Source organism: Lissotriton vulgaris, chromosome 3_1, assembly GCF_964263255.1.
Source record: "Lissotriton vulgaris chromosome 3_1, aLisVul1.2, whole genome shotgun sequence".
In the NCBI taxonomy this organism is placed as follows: Eukaryota; Metazoa; Chordata; class Amphibia; order Caudata; family Salamandridae; genus Lissotriton; species Lissotriton vulgaris.
The window spans coordinates 404,401,931-404,422,021 of NC_141689.1; the positions used below are offsets into that span (position 1 = coordinate 404,401,931).

Consider the following 20,091-nt stretch of genomic DNA (forward strand, 5'->3'; position numbering starts at 1 on the left):
AGATAAGTACTTATTGTAGGACATTGTGGCCATATCCTCTTCTTTTAAGTAATCACAAACTACTTCTAGAGCTAGAATTACTTTGGTGCTCTTTTCTTTTCTTTTATTTGGTGGTTTATCTTATGAGCAACAGCTGCAGTTTTGGAAAGTAAGTGCTGTTATCCACACATAGTGATTAGTATATAACGATTGAAAGCAAGAGTGTGTGTGATCTGTTTTCTTGTTCTTGCAGGGTTCCTGGGTAGAAAAGAGGCTTCTTACTGTCCATACCCTCAGACCTGCTGATTTCCACTGCATCTACTTTATGGTTTATTTCTCCACTTTTCCCCTTCCCTTGCTGTGTTACACTTGTTGGGTATTATGCAATTCTCGCAAGAAGTGTTTCACATCAGGGGAGGAAGGAAACAAGAATCATACATCGCTCCTGCTGTACCCGGCTTTCAGAGGTTAGTTACTTTCTGATCAGTATATGACAGGGCATCAATGTCGCAGGATTCAAAACAGAACACCTCCTAAGGGTCACATTCTCTGCAGCAAGTATAACCTGCTCGTAGTGTGTGAGCCTATTGTTGGTCAGGTGCTGGGTCTTGGTCCTTGTCATCAACAATTCAACAGACTGTGGAACAAAAACAGTCAATTTGTGAACCATGACAATACTCCCACACCATTCAATGCTGACACCCATTGCAGCAACGGACTTGAGACATCCGGGCAACGCTGAAGCTACTGGATCTAAAGTAGCTGAAAAGTAGGCAACTGGTCTATGGACACCTCCATGATCTTGAACTAGAATTGATAACGCACAACCTTCTTGTTCACTAAAGAATAATGAAAAAGGCTTATTGTAATCAGGCATCCCCAGTGCCGGAGCACGGCAGAGATCCTCTCGCAACTCCAAGAATGCCTTCATACAGTCATCGTCCCATGGTACCAGATCACTCACACCCTTGTGCGTCAGTATCGGCAAAGGCTTCGCCTTTAATGAGAAATGGCAATCCACTGACGACATGTAGCCACCACCCCTAAGAACATCCTGATTTCTCTCTGGGTAGAAGGCACCATCATACCCGTAATCGCCTCAACCCTATCAGGTGACACCTTCCTCTTGCCTTTTTCTATTAGATTACCCAAATAACGCACCTCATTCAAGCAGTACGGTAGCTTGTTTGGCGACACCTTGTGTCATTTCTCTGCCAAATGATTCAGTAAAGCAATGGTATTAATCCTGCATGCATCCTCAGTCTCTGACGCAACAAGGAGATCGTCTATGTACTGGACGAGAACAGAGTTCTGCGGCAGTACAAGACTTTCAAGGTTCTTTTTCAAAATCTGATTAAAGATCAATGGACTCTCTGTATACCCCTGAGGGATACGACACCATGATAAGACACAGTTTTCCAGCTTAAAAGCATAAATAAATTGGCTCTCCTTGTGCAATGGAATCGAGAAGAAAGCCTGACAGAGGTCAATCACAGTGAACCACTACGCTTGGCACAGAATCTGACACAGTATCACAGATGGATTCAGTACCACTGGACAACATGGAACAACTATGTTGTTTACGTTCCTCAGGTCCTGCACAATTCTGAATTTCCCGCTCAGTTTCTGCAAACCTATAATAGGCAAATTACATGGACTGCCCATTACCTGCTTCAGAATTCCCTGCTTAATCATGGACTCAATCACAGTCTTTATTCCTGCAAAATTCTCTGGCGTTAGATTGCACTGGGGCATTCTTGGGAATTCAACATTCTGTTTGATCTGAATCTTAACTGGCTCAACTTGTTTGATCAAACCTATGTCTTCACCAGTAAAGTCCCACACTTCCTGTGAGACCGACTCTCTCAGATCAATTGGAAGTTCTTCCACTGTCACCAAGGGGTAAATTTCTATGCACAAATGCTCATTTGCAACCTTAAAGGTAGCCTCATCATCATGGGTTTGCAGTTTCAGTCCCTTGGGGGTGCAATAGATGGTTCAATTGAGCTTACAAAGGAGATCCCTCCCTAGCAAACAAACAGGGCTCGAATCGCACACCACAAACTGATATCTATCTCGAAACGTTCCTATCTTCACAGGAATCGGCTCAGTCAAAGGGTTCGTCATTCTCTTATTCGCAACACCTACAACTTGGATGGATTGTCCCGAGAGGGGTAGGTTGGGTACTACTGCAGATCTCACAGTAGAACGTGTAGCACCAGTATCAACCAGAAAAGTGATAGGGTGACCATCAACATCAGCTTCCACGAATGGTCCCCTCTTGTCTACCTCCAAGACTGCCCCAAGAGTGCAGTCTAGCTCCCCCCTCAGGCACTGTCATGCCAACGGATCCAAGTAACAGTCATCACCATCCTCAAAAAGAGGCCTCTGCTGGTAAGCCCGAGTCCCTGTCGGGATTCTCGGTGGCAGGGGAACTTTCGCTCACGGAGCCGAAGTCCCCCCTTTCATTGACCTTGGCCTCATTACTGTCGTTGTCACCTCAGGTTCCTGTACCTGCACTACCTCTTCCTCCTCCTGCAACTGATTTGCAGGATTCAAGGGACACTCGCGTCTCCAGTTTCCAATCTGATGACACAAGTGACACTCAGTGGTCTTTTTCAACGTTGCCAGGTCTACACTTGGCTTGGAGTCCTCTGCGTTTCCCTTTCCTTTATTCTGACCATTCTGTTTCCTTCCCAACGTTCCTCCACCTGTCTGTGCTTTATCTCCCTTGTCAGCCGCTTGCATCTGGACCAGCATCAGTTTGTCCTTAAGTTTCTTAAGCTTCGAGTCTACCTCATCACTGCAATATCTAGCATACCTCAGTATCTCATCCAGCGGTTTGTTCTGCCAACAGATCAAGTGTTGCTGGATCATAAGGCAAATCTCAGGTCTCAATCCTAAAACAAGCTTCGAAACAAACTGTCCCATATCCTTAGGATCCATTACATCCAGCCCACTATACTGCTTGAAGACTTGTAACAGTCTTTCATAATACTCATGCACCGTTTCCTTTGGCTCCTGAACTGTTTGATCTAGCTTCACCCAATTAATATCCTGTGGTGGTACCTTGGATTTCAACCACGTGATCACCTGCTCGTACTTCTTCATGACAAGAGGTGACGGACCATTAGTGACAGGGTCTCTGTACGGTTCACAGGTGGGTCATTCAACTGCAACCTTAAAAGGTACCCACAAATCACCTGGCACCACAATGTCGAACAATGTGTTTAGGTCAATCCATAACACCTTTGAGATCTTTACAAACCACTCAACCTGTTTGTACCACTCAACTGGGCTCTCCCTCAACATTGGAAAGTCATTTGTGAATGTCGCCAAATCTCCTCTACTCCAAGGCACATGTACATACCCTCCGCTAGATACCTCTCGTAATGGGTATTTCCCTATTCCTAATGTTACCCCTCCTCGAGGAGGTGTCTCTGCCACATTCCTTTTGACACTCTTTTTCTTGGACCATCTTTCTTCCCACTTGTCAAGCCTGTTCCATACTCGTATCCCTATGATCAATTCTCTGATGTGGGTCTTTAGTCCAATTACTCTCTTCTCGTCTAAATCCTGATCAGTATATTGTAACCTGTGACTACCCTGCAACATTTTCATTTTAGACAGATCCACCTCTTACCTGTTTGCCAATTCAACTCCTTTCTCATGTGTCGACCTTGCTTTGCGAGTCACATCTTTCGCAACAAACAGCAACTTGTCTGGCTCATGGAACTCCACTCTCTCCAAGGGAACATTCCCATCATCTATCTCATCTACTTCTGTTTTTAACCGCATCACATCCAGTCTTCTTGCCCTTATGGCTGCCTTCAGGGTACCTTGACTAGGTGCACCACTTGACTCCCTGCAGTCGCTGTCCTGATCTCGGCACCTGTTCTGTTTAGAAGTACCTCTAAGACTCATCCTGTTCTCTGCACTCCCATGGTCCCAGTCCTCCCTTGACCAGTCACCCTCAGGCCCTTCAACTGACTCCCATGTTCTCAGACCTGACCTTAGCACAGCAAAGGACTTTGGTCTCAGTCCTCTCAGATCTATCGGCCCTCTTGACGAATCTGCTGTAGCTGGTATCGGCGTACTCAACTCTACAGGCCTTGGTAATGGAACCAACCACTCACTACACTGTTCCCTCCAAAGCTGGCACTCCCTTCCATTCCTGTCTCTGATGGGTTTCCATTTCTCACCTGCTCTGGAGTGTACACTGACACTTTTGGACAAATGGTAATCGGCAACTTAAGAGCATTCAGTAACCTCTGAAAACTGGCAATTTCTGCGTTCTGCATTTCCCCTGTTGAGAGTTTCCCCACTACCTCAGTACTGGGTGGAGCTTTTGTTCCCTAGGTCCCTCTGTTGGGGCTGATTTCTTCCCCTCTGTCGGCGGATTGTATGGAGGTGGTCTCTCAGATAACAGCCTTTCAATCAAGATATCATCAGTATCACTGTCATCCTCCTCGGCATCCTTTTTCTGCGTGCTCCTTGTCTTGACCAACAATGGGAACAGTTTATCCCCCTCAATCGTCTGTACTCTCCATCTCTTCTCTAATGCGTCCCACCTTGCATCTTGGAATGCCCTAACAGACCTTTTCACTCTTTCCTGACTCCTGTCCCTGTTTCTTTCGTGTGCCGCCCTAATCCACGCATGTAGTGCCTCAAATGCTACTACAACATAAGCATTACATTTAAAATCATTCTAAAAGCATTATTTCATTGCATTTCTAAAACATTATTCTTCTTCATGTTAGAACATCAGTTTATTCTTTAGTAGGCAACCTACACGTGCAACTTTAATATGGCACATTCGAACCGAGAGCAACATTTCACACACAAAGCATTAATCTTTGCATTACTTAAGGCATTTCTCGGTTAAAGCACTACATTTGTCTTCAAATAACATGAACACAAGTCTACATATTGCAATATACTCGGTCTAGTACTACATTTTTAATAGTCGCATGTTAGCACAGTCCTCTAAATATGCGGGTGCTGACTGCTGGTGATTATAATGCACCCCTACAAATTTTCTAAATAACATGGTGCTCTATCACACCCATAGGAAATGCACATTATTCATGTGAACGGCTATTTTCAGTGCATCGTAGCCCCTATCCTAAGCACTGTCATACAATAGAGGGGGGGGGTCCTTTCCTTTTCAGTGACTTGAAGCATATTTAAAACAACCATTCCAGGGATGCTGTGCTTCCCGAACGGGAAATGCAATCAAATACGTTTATGAATAGGAAGATACAACTTGTGAGAAGTTGGCCTGGTATATGATGTTCACTATTCTAGTGAGCACCTTGCACCAGTCGAAACAACCCTTATGGTGATGGTTGTAAAGTCAACCTTATAGACCAGCTATCCTAGGGGTAGCATGGACAAAGCAGTCTTAGGCTAAACTCAAGAGGGCATGTGAAGCCAGCTGTTTTACCATATGCAATCCCTTTAATACCAAATGAAAGGACACCACACAGGTTATATATTCAAAATATATATGTATTTATTTCTAAATCAATCCCCTGAACTCTTTATGAGCACAGAAGCACAAGCGCATAACAAGTAACTTAATAGAACATACAAAAGTGGCACAAATATGGATAGGCCCTGGTGGCCCGCTAAACCATATACTAAAATAGTGGTATAAGAACAACGTCACAAACAATGGTAAGGCCTAGGGCCTTGGGAATCGCTGGGGCTACACTAGGGTAACAATAGTTAGGGAGCAGGAGGCCCACGGGATGCGGGTGCAGTGTCTAAATGCACACGTGTGCACACATAGAAGTCAATGGGTGCGTAAAGTTAGAAAGTTAAAGGTTTGGGAGTCTTCCGACTGGACTAGAAGCTACCCACTTGAAACTAGGAAACTAGGAGAGTTACTCTTTACAGGAGCACTGCAGTACTTACGTTACCTCACCCACAGGAAGCGGGTGCATAGGTCCCAAAGTGTGTCAGGTTTCGTCGTGGAGTTCTATGGAGCCTTGGAGAAAAGATGCTGCAGGCGGCCAGGAGAGAAGAGTCCGGGTGGATCCAAGGGTGGATCGAAGATGAAGAGGACCTGAAAGCAGAGGGGACAGAATCTGGGTCACTAGCCAGTGACCAGGAAGGACCCAGGCGATGTCGCGAAGCAATCAGGTGCTGATAGGAAGCTTGTCTCTGCAGCCATGTGAACCAGGAGGTGTCGACGATGACTAGGAGTCAGGCACGGACTGTCCCACAAAGGCTCTCGCTGTCGGCTTGAGGATTGGAGTCAACAAGCCTTGACAAAGGCAACCCATGCAGGATACGAAGTAGGCTTCTTACTCAGACTAGCAAGGTCTGAGGGGTTGCTTCTTTTGAGGGAAGCAAGGGCCAGTCTGGAGCAACCATACCAGCAGTGTAAATTCAAAGGATCGTCACCAAGATGGCCACTAGCCAATGGGCAAGTGACCGGGCAGACGCGTCAAGCAGGAAAATGCAAAAGGGCCCCATGCAGAACTCGTGGAGGGTGCAGGGCTGATCTTTGTTGCAAACGCTTCTCGGGGCTGGGGCTTCTCAATCCCCAATGCACAGCTTCGAGGAGGCCTCAGGGGCTGCACAGTTAGCAGGTCAAAGACTTTTCAACATGGCCGGTCCCACATCTCTCGTCGCCTCCACGGGTCTCAGCTTTGCAGGGACTGTGAATCGGGCTGTTGGAAGTCTGGAAATCTGGTTGTCGTTGGGCTCTGTGCTCGGGCACCGGCGGGAGCATCGACAAAGCAAGTCGTTGATCGCTGGGTTGGTGCCTGCTTGTGCAGGGTGGTCACTCCTTGACCACAAGGGAGATTCTTCAGTCTTCTTCTTGCAAAGTGGTGAAGGCCCAGAGTTTGAGTCAGGATAATCTAAAGTCTTCGGACTCAGCTCCTACCTATATACCAAATCTAGGGGCTGGATTACCTACTAGGTCCCTCCTATGGGTGGGACCAGGGAAAGGGGTGGTTACACCCCTTTCCCTTTGTCCAGTTTCGCGCCAGAGCTGGGGCTGGAGTGCCCTAGCACCGGTTTGAACAGGACTATGCATGGGACACATTGTGTGCCCCAGGCAATGTCTCATTCCTTTCAGCCCTCCCTGCCCCAATACACAAAATCCTGTCTGGGGTGGTGCTAGCACCTCCCAAGGCAGGAAACCTATTATCCAAGCCTCCCTCGCTGGAAGGACTCCCAGCAGCAGTAGGTCAGACTTGTGTCTGTGGCAGCAGCATCCATTTTGAGATGCTGAGGCTCTGGTGAACCTTACCCGGGAATAGTAGGAACAACATGTCTCCTCCCTCTAGAAGGGTGGAATGCTACCCCTGTCGCCAGACCTGGCGAGGGGGTAGTATTCCAAATCGTATGATACCTTACTCAACATGTTTTGATAAAGCCAAACCAGAGTTAGCATTTAACCGGGAGGTTCATAATGCACTTAAGAGTATATGGTATTGCAATATCCTAGTACAGCTATAAGGGCATGGTTCCGAAAGCTGCAGACAGGCTCAGCTCATGCTATAGCACCATCTCACATAAAACCAAGCACACTGCCTCCAGGATTGTTAGGGCCTGCCATAGGAGTGAATTATAGGTATATATGTGTCTAGATATAAGATTAGATATAGGAATACTATATCTAAACAAGGGGTGATTACACCACCTTGCCCCAGCTGAGTGATCAGCCAGTTGTGTCAATTTGGATGGCCAGCCAGGGGTGGCAAAAGATATGCTGCAGCTCCTGGTAGGCCTTGGATGCACCTATGCCCTGGGTACCTATAGGACACTGTACAGGGGCTCATAAGGTGACCCAATTTCCAATTGGAGATGTACCTAAGGTACATGGAGTCCATTTTACAGAGACAGCAGATAACCTGGGGTCCTGATTAGCAGGATCCCAGGCCAACTAAGTCGAAAACCAGCTAAACACTAGGCCAAAAAATCTGGGGTAACCATAGTCAGGTATCCACCTTCCTACACAACTCTGTGCTTTAGATGACCTTTTCTGTACCAGCACCTTTTTCTCTCTCAGCACATACTTATTTTTATGGAAATATGCACCAATTAGATGCACTTTCGTATAAGAAAGTGGAATGTCCTGTCTTATAAATCTTCAAATTATTATTTTGACAAAACTAAATGTCAAATTTTTATGAGTGTATATTTTATTTTGCGTTCATCTAATTGGCATATAGGTGTGCAGAAGTGTAAATTAGACCCTGAGTATCACAGCGCCTGCAACTTGCTGATGATAAATCATAAGCTGATTAGGTTTTCAATAGTTTGTAGGGCAGCTAATACTGTAGAGGGATCTGAACACTCTGAAGCACAAGTTCATTGTCAGAGCGGCCTTCCCTCCTGCCGGGGAACAGGTGAGCGGTGAAGGGGGAAGTCTTTGCTTACTCCACATCTGTCCCACCAATTTTGTGATCTCTTGGTAGGAAATAGTCCATTTAGCACAAATAACATGAAGAGAGTCAAGAGAAACGTTTATTGGAAGTGAAGGGGCAGATAAAGCGGGTGAGACAGACCTGTGTCATGAATTTGCCATGCATTTGCTAACACATCTGACTTTGAACATAATGATAAGGTTTTTAGAACAGTTCCCATATATTTCAGCATTTCTAAGTTACACATAAAAGACTGAGGTACAAATGATGCTAGAAGAGTGGGAAATCATAAATATCACAGGGAATATGAATGAAAAAAGTGAGGGGCCTAATTTATTAGGCTGTGCGTCACTTTTACACCGCTGGTGCGTCACTTTTTGTGATGCACCAGTGGCGTAAAAAATGCCCCTTGTTGCGCCATATTTACAAAGTGACGCATCTAGGTAGATGCGTCACTTCGTAAACCCCTGCGCCACATTATACCTGCGCCAGGTATAATGTATGCAAGGTGGGCATTTTGACACAAGAAAGGGTCATGGAAGTGGCGCAGTGAAATCTATAAGATTTCACTGCGCAACTTCTAGGACTCAAATACGTCAATTTCTTATGCCTGCCTCACAGCAGGCGTAAGACTGACGCAGGCCCTTTCACATGGGGCTTGCCCCATGTGTAAGGACACATTGCTGGAGTTGCGTCACTTTTGTGACACACTCCAGCAATGCGTCACTTTTGCGCCATACAGATACGTCAAAAATACTGACGTATCTGTAACTTCTTGCGCCATGATGCGTCATACTGTAAATATGATGCATCATTGGTGTCCAAAGGAGGGCGCAGTGAAAATTGACGCATCACTGCTTTCACGCAGCGATGCGTCACTTTTCATAAATGAGGCCCGAGGTTTTTTTAAAAAGGTGGAAAGTTAGAAGAAAGCATTATCCCAAATTTCAATTCCTACACATGCGTTTTTATTTCTTATAACTTGCTTGTCATTTGTCCGGACTAAAGGCCGAGTTCACACAGCCACTTGCACATTTGACTTGGAGTGCATTTTGTAAATGGCAACTCACAAAAGTGCAAATTTGCATTTGCTAATTACTCATACATAATATTGTATTGGTATCAAGTAAAGCTATATGAGTAAATTTGCTCTTATAGAGGCCGTTAAAGGTGGAAACGCCTTGTAATGTTTGAGTTTGTTGGTATTCAGAAACCTTTTTCTCTCACTATTGCCACACTGAAAACCATTACTGATTTACTGCCGTCAAGATCTTAAATGAATACAGAATACAGAATAGATTCACAGTTGGGGGAAGTAGAGGTGAAAGAGTTTCTCCATAAGAGAAAATTAAATATAGTTAGCAAGTGCAAATGCACTTTTGGAAAGCTACTTACCGCTACGTACATGTACACAGGTGTAACTGCTTTCCTTGTTTTTTGTTGTTTTTGTACTTGTATAGCGCACAGCTACCCGCAGTGGGTTTCCCGGCGCTTGTACAAATACCGCAAGGGAACCCTTCCTGTCTTTCCCTGTGAAGTGTCCATTCCTGGGCACCCCCATGGTGCAGTCCAGGCCTCCCTCGCGTTGTGGGGGCCGTTGTGGAGACTAAGCAAGATATTGCTCAGAGTTGCAGCGTGGGACCCATGATCAGAATAGGCACTGAGGCGAGAATATTTTTCAGGGGAATTAATGAGCCCCGAGACCCGCCAGGGCTGGATTTGAACCCTGGTCCCTGGCCAGAGCTCTGCATCGAGGTCTGCCTGCTCTAACCATTGAGATACACTTCTCGTAAGCACACATGGAGGGATAAGACTGTCACAGCATTTCCAGGACTAGTCGTGGAATTCATTGAGGTTGGTTCAATCTGTTTTCCTAAATTTACTGATATTTTGTGAATCGAGGCATCATACCCTAAATGCATAATCTGGCTCATAAGCATGGCAATATCCTATTTTTCCATTTGTTCAAGTAAAATGTAATTTCACCCCAGAGACGCCAGCATAAACTTCATGAATCTTAAAGGAAGTGATTGTGGGGGTGGTGGGGGTGGGGAGAGTATGCGTAGAGCGGTCCACCTGCATCCATGACTTTCTTGGTATTCTGTTACTTCCTTTTTACTTTGACTGTGTGTTTTTCTCAGAAGCTCTTTTCCCTTCATCTATGTCCTGTGCTATTTCTGGCTCTTACCCACATATTGCACCACAATTTTGTTTATGTACGTGTGACAATGCAAAATGTTTTTGGTTATTTCACAACTCCAACTTTTTTTGCTGACTTCGCTTGTATACCTGGCTATCATTTTTGCAACTTTGAAAATGCACTACGGATTCATTCAGTGTATTACACATAGTTAATCATTCACGCAATCCTTGGTTTAATTTTGGCCAAATTTGATCCTTGTGCTGCTGAATGATGCTTAATCCTTCTTCCACTTGATTTTTAAGGTTGGAATTGTCCAGTATGGTGAAAATGTAACTAATGAATTTAACTTGAACAAGTATGGTTCAACTGAGGATGTACTGGATGCTGCTGTTAACATAAAACAACGAGGTGGAATTAAGACAATGACAGCTCTTGGCATAAGAACAGCAAGGTATGTGCAGGCATTGAACAGCAACGTCACACTGTCTAAATTAAGCATCGACACGTTTGAGATTGTTGTGAAATTTCATCACATTGTGTACCTGTTAAGAAATGTACCTTAAGTCCTGGATGCAAGGCGTTGCAACTTCGCACTGCGCATCAGCAGTGGTTCCGATGGTCTGCAATACAGGTTTGAGTTGATGTAGCGTTGGTTTTGAGGTGAAGCTGCAAAGAGCTGTGGCGGATTTGCATTGCACTCTGTCGGTTCTGGTGGAGACCACAGTTGGAATGTCCCAGACTGGTGGGACGCTACTTGGGGGTTTTCGATTCACAGCAGACAGAGACTAGGTGCAGGGTTCAAGATGGTTGGAGTCTTTTCTGTCCCTTAGGCTCTGATCAGGAGACCAGCCAACTCACCCTTGGAGTCACTCTGCTGGTCCTGCTTCATTGTGCAGGTCCAGCACTTCTTACTCAGACAGCAGGGCAGCAGAGTAGCAAGGCAGCAGAGCAGTCTTTCTGCAGCATAGAAATGGAGCAGTCCTTCTTCTGAGTCCTCCACAGGTCCAGAAGTGATCTGAAGAGTTGGGCCTGAGGTTCCACTACTTACACTTGATGCCAGCTTTTAAGTAGGATGAGCTTTCAGAGTTTTCTCTTCTCAGAGGTGTCTCAAATGTCCTTCCCCTCTCCCCTGGCATTAGGCCATACAGATTTGTGTTAAATCCTCTGTGTGTAAACTTAGCCAATGCCTTTGAAGTGCAAGTGTGGTAGGTGACAGCTCTGCCCCCCCAACTTGACTTTCCTACCTATTCCCAATCAAACGTAAGCATTTATTAAATGAAATAAGGCAACCCAATGTTATCTTAATGGATGAGGGGTAGGCCTCATAGTACTGAAAAACTAATTTAAGAGTTTGTCACTACCAGGCCTTGTAAAACTTAAAAGTGCATGTCCAATTTTTTGATTACAATGCACCCTGCCCTAGGGGCTGTTTAGGGCCTACCTAAGGGATTACTTATATCAATTAAAAAAGGGAGTTTTAGGCTTAGCTCAGAGGTTATTTTGTCGAGTCGAATTAGCATTTTAAAACTGCTAACATGCTGCAGTGGCAGGCTGAGGCATGTTTTACAAGGGCTGCTTAAGTGAGTGACATAATAATTGATGCATTTAAATTACAGGCTCTGGGTATAGGGTATACCACTTTACTAGAGACTTCTAAGAAAAGTAAAAATGCTAATCAGGTGTAAGCCAATTTTACCATGTTTTAGGGCTTACGCACAAGCACTTTAGCACTGGTTAGCAGTGGCAAAATGCACGAGTCCTAAGGCCAACAAACACAAATTCAGCAAACATAGGAGAGGGGAAGGCAAACCGTTTGGGAGTGACCCAACACAAGAGCCTAGTCCAACAGTACCAATATGCAACTAAGGAAGACTCTCTACTATGTTCTTGTTACAAATGTATTCTGAAGTCAATACAAACTTGTAACAGTGGGAAACTTCATCGGCGGAAGCACCATAGAGAGGGTTTTTGTGTCTCATGACACCTTTAGACTGGCAGAGGAGGCTCCTTTATTTTGCCAGCTGAGCAAACTGGTGCTGTAAAGTGCACCTGCCAATCCCGCTGCTGGAGGCACCCGGGCCAAGGACGGGCCCATCCTGCGCCCGTCAATGCCCAGAGTAGCCATGGCTCTTTCCGAGACTCACACCTTGAAATCTGGTAACACCTTGCCCAATGTAGCACAGGCTTGCATTGTCCTACAGCCCTCCCTTGGGGCGAAGTTCTGATTAAATAGTGTGTTGGATACCTAAAGAGAAGCTGCTTGTCATGAAGCGGCTCCTAGCTCAATTTACTGTTTTGTTAACTTACTTGGCCAACCACTTTGTTTCTTATCTTTCTTTTTATTAATCTCATCCTGGAAAGACAAACTACTCATAGCAGTGCAGGACTTGAGGAGAAAGCAAACCAGAAGGCCAGGTGCAGCTTTATGGTGCTGGCTTCTGTTCAGTCAAACAACTTTCCAGCCACAGGACTCAGCCCATGAAGTGAAGTTTGTTATATCATCAGGAACGGTGGTCCATTTCTGTGAACAAGTTTATTGCTGGCTAGGGACTCGGTTTGCAAGTATATCTGAGTATTGGTCTCCAATTCCTTAAGCTTATGTGAAAGCGATTTACCTAAGTTGGAAGGATATATCTCCAAGTTTCACAGAGAGGAGAAGCCTAGGTTTACTAGTGCTTATTATTGTATTTTAATTCCTAGATCGCTGTGCAACTAATGCTATATTGTCTAATTTGTGATGGGGAAAAGGAAGTGCATCGAAAAACACACAAGTGAGCCTATTAATAAGAAATCTCCTGACATCTGCAAATAAGTTTACACTGTGAGATATTGATGATCTTATGGAAGAAGTAGAAATGACACTTTGTCCGGATGCCCCCAAACCATTAGACACAAAACACAATAAAAAGTAGTTCCTTTATTCAACAAAAAGGGTAGTAAAAAAAAAAGCCACTGATTTCTAGTGAACCCCTCTCCACCTCCAATAGAGTCTTTGCCCCAGAGATTATTTTAGGAGCTGACATTTCAGTCAGTGATTGCTCTAACCTCAGTTCTCAGGTTTGGCACCTTCTGATGCATTAAATAGCAAGACTAAGCCGAGACCCGCTACTACTACCGGATTCCAGTGGCAGATGATCAAATACAAGACCTTTGAGAAATGATTTTCCTCATGTGGGCAGAAATTACAGACTTAAGAACTATAATACAACTACTATCAGAGAGAGTACTATCCGCTAGGATTTGCCAAGGAAAGACATGAGACAGAGCGTGCTCAGTTGTCAACAGAGGGGGCCACTACTCAATTTAATATTCCATCTAATAGGCTACCCTATCGTACAGTAGGAGAATCATCCTTGAGGCCTAGATATCCAACTAGGAAAAGTATGGCGAGCCTGTACAGGTAAGAACAGTGGGGCGGGCGATTTCAACAGACGACAACGAAGGAAAATGAATTATTTATTTAAATTTTGTTTGTGGTCGTTTGTTGAATCCCCCCCACACAACCCGGCACCACCGATCTTACCTGCACGGTCCACGGCTGGAGAAGTAGCTGGGAACTTCTCTGCCCCCTTTCTAGCAACAGTAGGGGGAAACCCCAATGCCTGCCATGCCCCCCCCCCATTTAGACCAATGGGCTCCCATTTTGGGGAAGACATTAGGATCCATCAGTCCCTCCCCTCCATGTTATGGAACATTCATATCTCCGACTCAAATTCTTTACAGCTAGGAATCCCGATGTGGTTATCCCTAGTCTAGCTACTTGACATATGCAAAATTCTTAGGGGCAGGTCCAAATACAGACACCCCATATACAATAGGACCATTTATATGACAGGCAGGCCCTACAGACACAACATAGGGAAAATGGGGCTTTATTAATTAACAAGGCCACTCACTGGATCAGAGATGCTCGGAAATGTTATAATGTAATTTACTAAAACATTCTTAGTGTGATACAATACCACCTAAGAAGAACAATTTAGATCTTGTCAAGCAGATATTTTCACATTCCTTTTTTGTGATTCGCTTATTAACCTTAGAAACTCGAACCCTCCCACAAGCCACCAGCTAATTCCAAGATTGACCTAAAAAGTCACATACCTAGATAGATAGGACAGTTTGTCCTCAGATCTTTTCCCCCACATCTATCGTTGATTGACTGGACTCTACAATTGGACCAGTCTGAAATAGTCCTGTAATACTGAACATAACATCTGTTCAGGGGCACTCTATAAGTTCTCCTGTACAGGGGTTTTCCCTAAACCTCAGAAATACTGCCAAAACCCAGGCTTAGGCATCCTCCATCTGGGCTCAAGAAATTGCTCCGGTTCTTGGAACATCACATACACAATCTTTGTTGTGCTCACAACTTCCCAGGACTGCAACATCATATCTCACATCCAAGATATTATCTTTATCCATGAGCAGCAGCCTGTCTCAAGTCTCCTGGAATACAGAGAGGTTGAGGAGCAATTTAGTCCAGTTTCACTAGAAAGCTTTTATTGATAGCGGTAACATATTATGCTTCAAGAAACTTGGGAAATAGTACCCTATCACATATACAGTTTTAAAACCTTTTTTATCCCACCCCTAGAGTCCCAGGCTGGTAGACCATCAGGGAGACCTGCAACATGGCTTAACATTTCTTTGGAATGCCTTGTGAGCAATTAAGTATTGATTCTCCTGACCTGCTTGGGCTTGAGGTTTCATCCTGGAATGGGAAAAAACTGTTTCGATTCAATGTGTATAATATGAGTGTCCACAAGGCCACAGAATCTACTGTATTAACTCTACTGAAATACCTTATCGAGAGGATTCCTAAAGAGGCTGCTGTTGTGGTCAGGGGAACTTCAGTGTAGTTTTCAAGCCATCTGCCCTCTTTAGGGACACAGCAGGAGAGCAAGACCAAATATGGGTCATCACACAACCGCTGTGTCCCTGTTTACCATCCTCAATCAAGGTTCCATTGCAAATGTTTAATCTTTGGTTAAGTTGTCATTTGAGAGGGTGTAATGGCTGAACTGCCTCTGACCTGGCTAGGCAACCACCTTTAAGAAGGAGTTCTTATAAGAGTTATATTGATTACATTTTTCTGGACTTGTACTCTTGGTCTAACTTCATTAACATGGAAATGTTAGAGCAATCCGAAAGTTCATCCTTTTCCTTTACACCTTTCTCATCAGAGTAAGCCTAATGCTCAAGAAAGGCAGATACAATTGAATTGTGGTAGCTTAGTTGTTACCAATAACTGAAGGAATGTAAGATGGGAGCATGTCGTTAAAAAGGAGGTTACCCATTCATAATTATACTCTGCGTTGGGCCCTATTTTGTCCACACTTGCTGAGCCTGACTATTGCCATAACCTAGTAATGGTCTCTCATGGCACGTGCTTTGAATTTGAATTTAATTACATTTGCATAGTATTACCAGGATGAATAGTAGGAACTCCAGACGTAGCCATGAGGTATCATTCAAGTAGAGGTTTATTTAAGCTTAGATGTAAGATGGTAGTTAGGATAATTCAAGGCCCCACCAGGAGCAGCATCCTTGCTGCTCAGCCCACTCTCTCCAACTGTCTCTCTCCCACAACACCAGGCACGCCGCTCTCTCATCACCATTCCAACATTCCACATCCACTTCACATTCATACTGGCTGAACAGCAGTGAAAGGAAATCAAGGTACAACACATAGTTACTTAAAACCATTGCAATGCGAATTTCAGATAGTACAATAACATCATGATAAGATAATAATTACAGATGTGCACAATTCTTGTTTCCTTAAAAGCTTAAAACAGTTCAATTGCTATAAAAAAAAAAGAATAAAAATGGCTTTGTTCTTTATACTCATAGCTCTCAATGTAAATTATGCATTCTGCCTGGCTTCATTACTCTGTATGGGCAGTGTTTCAAAAATTTTACTTTTATCAAGCCATCACCTTGGAGGAATACATCTGCATTCAGCAAACCCACTTGGTATAGGAAGACCTAGTGGAGAAGTGTGGCTCACTGGTTAGAAGCGGCAGACTCTGAAGCAGAGATCAGGCCTGGGACCAGGGATCAATTCCCGATGCGGCAGGGTCTTGGGCTCAATGTCTGCGGACTCGATAATTCTCGCCTCGGGCCTACTCCAATCATGGGTCCCACGCTGCAACTCTGGGCAATAGCTTGCCTAATCTCCACAACACTGGGATGCCTGGCTTCACCTTTGGGGTGCCCAAGGGGAGCATCTCACAGGGAGAGCAAGGAAGGGTTCCACAGTGTTATGCAGCGCCGGGACGCCCCATTGCTGGGGCAGCTGTGCGCTTTACAAGTATACTACATTTACATTTTACCTGTAGAAAAGCGAAGTGTTCTTTAATTAAAGCCATGAAAGGGGGCTCCCAACCTGAAATTTAATCTGCTAGAGAAAACTATAAAGTAATCCAAAAGCAGGCTAAAGTAGATTGGGATACTTCTGGGGAGGATACTTTGGATGCACTTCGATCGGCACATGAAAAACCATGGTGCAAAAACCTTTTGGTCTTCGCTTCCCCACTGTTGCCTTCCGTGAAGAGCCAGATTATGACACACCAACGATAAGCACTTTCAATGGGTAGGAAAAAGACAAATACACAGGATATTTTTCCTTGGCTGAAACTAAATGTGCAGTTTGCTTGCAGAAAGCAGGTAAGGCACCTGGTCTGGACAAGATCCGTGCAGGTCTTTTTTAGTCTGAGCCCCTTGTTTGGGCCTCTTATTTAGACCTTATTGCCAATGCCATCATGGCCTTCAACAAAATCCCTGCTACCTGGAAACAAGCAGAGGTAGTCACCATCTTCAAGAAGGGCCTTAAATCTAATCCAGCAATCCATGACCAGATAAAAATGACCGATGCAGCACAGAAAATCTCTGCAGGCAAATTTGAGATCATCTCTTAAATTGGATTGAAGGCAACAACATTCTTTCACAGTTCCATGCAGGGTTTAACTCCAAAATGAGCAACTTGGACCAAGTGTTCAGATTTCAGCTTTTAAGGATGGAAAGCGGTGGATTTCAATAGGGGTAGTCTTTATGTGCCATTTGTTACTCTAAAGTCTGCATTTGACATGGTCCCCAGAGAAAGACTGTGGTGTAGCTTGAGAGAGTTGGGCCTCCCAGCTCATCTTTTAGATGATATAGTGTGCCTACACATTGACAGTTATGCACAAAAAAAGATGGGGTGCAAATTGGGAAACAACAAACCAGATTAAGGTGGACAAGTGGGTTCAGCAAATATGCGTCCTTACCCCAACGTTATTTCTTCTCTTTATGAATGGGTGTGTAGATTTTTTTTTTAATTGTAATAATGATTCCCCAACCTTATGAAGCATAAAAATCCCGCTTATTGTTTGTGGATAATACCCTATTAGTGTCTAAAACATTTAATATATTGAGACCCTCTTAGTTAGGTTCAAGTTGTTTTATAGTAACCACGGCCTGGCCATTAAAACTAACAAAGCTCAATTCATGGCAACACACCCACACTTTAGAGGGGTCGTAAGCTTAGAGAGGGTGGATCTACATAGAGTCTCAGATTTTCATAACCCAGGAATTCGTGTATCCAGTAGTAATTCCTGGGCCAGCCAGATCACGAAGAGCATGCTTCTTTTAAACCACAGTCACCTTGAGATTCGCTAAAAATGCCTCTTTCCATCCTATAACCCCCGTCATAGAAATATGGAGTACTCAAGCTGTGGCCACCGGAGTGTATGGGGCTAAACTGTGGGGTTATTGTAACACCAATGCCTTGGGGGTTGCGAAAACACATTTTTTGGGCAGCATTTTCCCAAAGCACATCACTAGTTTTTAAACTAGATCTGGATATGCAGGCTGTTACCTCTAAAGCAAGCTCAAACCATGTTTTGACTGGCTAATGACCTGGTTGACTTCTGAACTGGAATCCATTAGGGCCAGTCAAAAATATATTCAAGTTAGACAAAAGGATGTGGTGTCGCATCCGCGGTCGAAGTATGCGAAAAAGATATTCATTTCCCTGGGTTTGACTCATTTTTGGACTACCCGAGCTTCTGTTACCTCCTCTTCTGTTACAATGGTGAAGACCATTTTCTAAGCGAACAAATAAAGGACTATGATCAATTCACAAAACTCTGGCCCTCTAACAAATAGATTTTTTGGGATAAAACCAACACCCAGGTTTGAGCCTTACATGGGTGAGGTAGATCCACCCTTCACAAAAGCCCTCTACATAAGATTAAGGCTAGGCGTCCTTCCACTTGCTACGATTACTGCTAAATGGAGGGGCCCTTTTGACGGTGCTCTACTATGCCCAGCTTGCACTTAACAGGAGAAATCTGCTGACCATTTCTTATTTTTTTCCCAATGTACGTTAGGCAGCGTGAAGCTGGGAGGCTTATTTAAAAGACCCTTTTGCGTAATTTTTAACATGGGAATTGCGACGTACAGGTGGCGCAAGGGGCTTGTAAATAAGCCCATGGATTGTTACACTTTGTTGCACTTTGGGTATTCGGCAATCATGGGTCGCACTGAGATTTTGTACATCAGACTCTAAACCTTATATTGTTTTTTTCATTTGCAAAAATATCTAGAAAGAATCGGGCCTTTTGGTCCAATACTATATCTCATTGGCCCGAATGCACTTTGATTGATTAGTAGGTGTGGTGGTGGTAAGGTTCTCCCTAATAACGTGCATAGTCAAGCATTCCAATAAAGCACTTCATTACCTTGCACTTACGTTTTAGCAATTTAGTACGTGGGTCCAGAAGTACAAGAATTACTCCTCCTCTATAAAGAAAAAATGTTTTTTTAAATCTCTTTTAATTTGTGTGCCTGTTTACTATTTGTCAGATAGTAGTACTTTTGCACTCATGCATACAATGTGATTTTTATTGAAAGTTGTTATTACTCGCGCTCCTTTGCACCCCTTTAGCACTTTATACTGTTCATACGTTTTTTTTCCCTGTAAAAGTTGATCGACATAAAAGGTGACCATCTAATGTGTTGTACTATGCGTTATATTATAATCTGCAAATGTATTGATCATGTTCTTTTTAAAGTCTTTGACCGAAATAAAGTGCTTAAATTGAACTTGTAATTATCTGCTTATGCAAAATACGCTGCTGGAAAACGAAAATGTGTCTACGAATTCTCTCCTTATTGAAAGCACTGTTGACAGTCAGTGGGCAAAGATTGCAATCAAAAATACATTTTCAACAGTTCACAGCTTACCTGAAGTAGGCGCAGGCCACAGCTTCACTTCAGTTTGCTCCCCTACGTCCAATGACCAGTGGCGGCTGGTGAGATTTGAAAGTGGTGAGGCTGAAAATCTTTGGCGTAGAATGGCGTGCGAGCGAGCGCAGCAAGCGAGCCCGAACCACCTAAGGAGGGTTCGGGGGGGTTCTCCCCCCGCGAAAATTTTGAAAAATTAGCAGCCAAATGGTGGATTTTCAAGACTTTCGGAAGCCATTGTGCTCAACAGAAACAGGCCACTGCCTCCCCTAAAACTATCATCAGTTCCAAGGCCTCATGAATAAACCATTCTAAATAACGTCAAACTCATCTATCTAATCTTTTAATACACCC

General features: G+C 44.1%; 1 protein-coding gene across 1 annotated transcript in view; it reads left to right on the plus strand.

The window, feature by feature from the left end:
• ITGA1 (integrin subunit alpha 1) overlaps window positions 1-20,091 on the plus strand; it is an 813,868-nt gene that overhangs the window by 387,102 nt on the left and 406,675 nt on the right. The window contains exon 7 of the mRNA XM_086960618.1: window positions 10,812-10,960. Within this exon, the coding sequence (XP_086816744.1) occupies window positions 10,812-10,960 (149 nt within the window). The remainder of the gene's footprint in view (window positions 1-10,811; window positions 10,961-20,091) is intronic.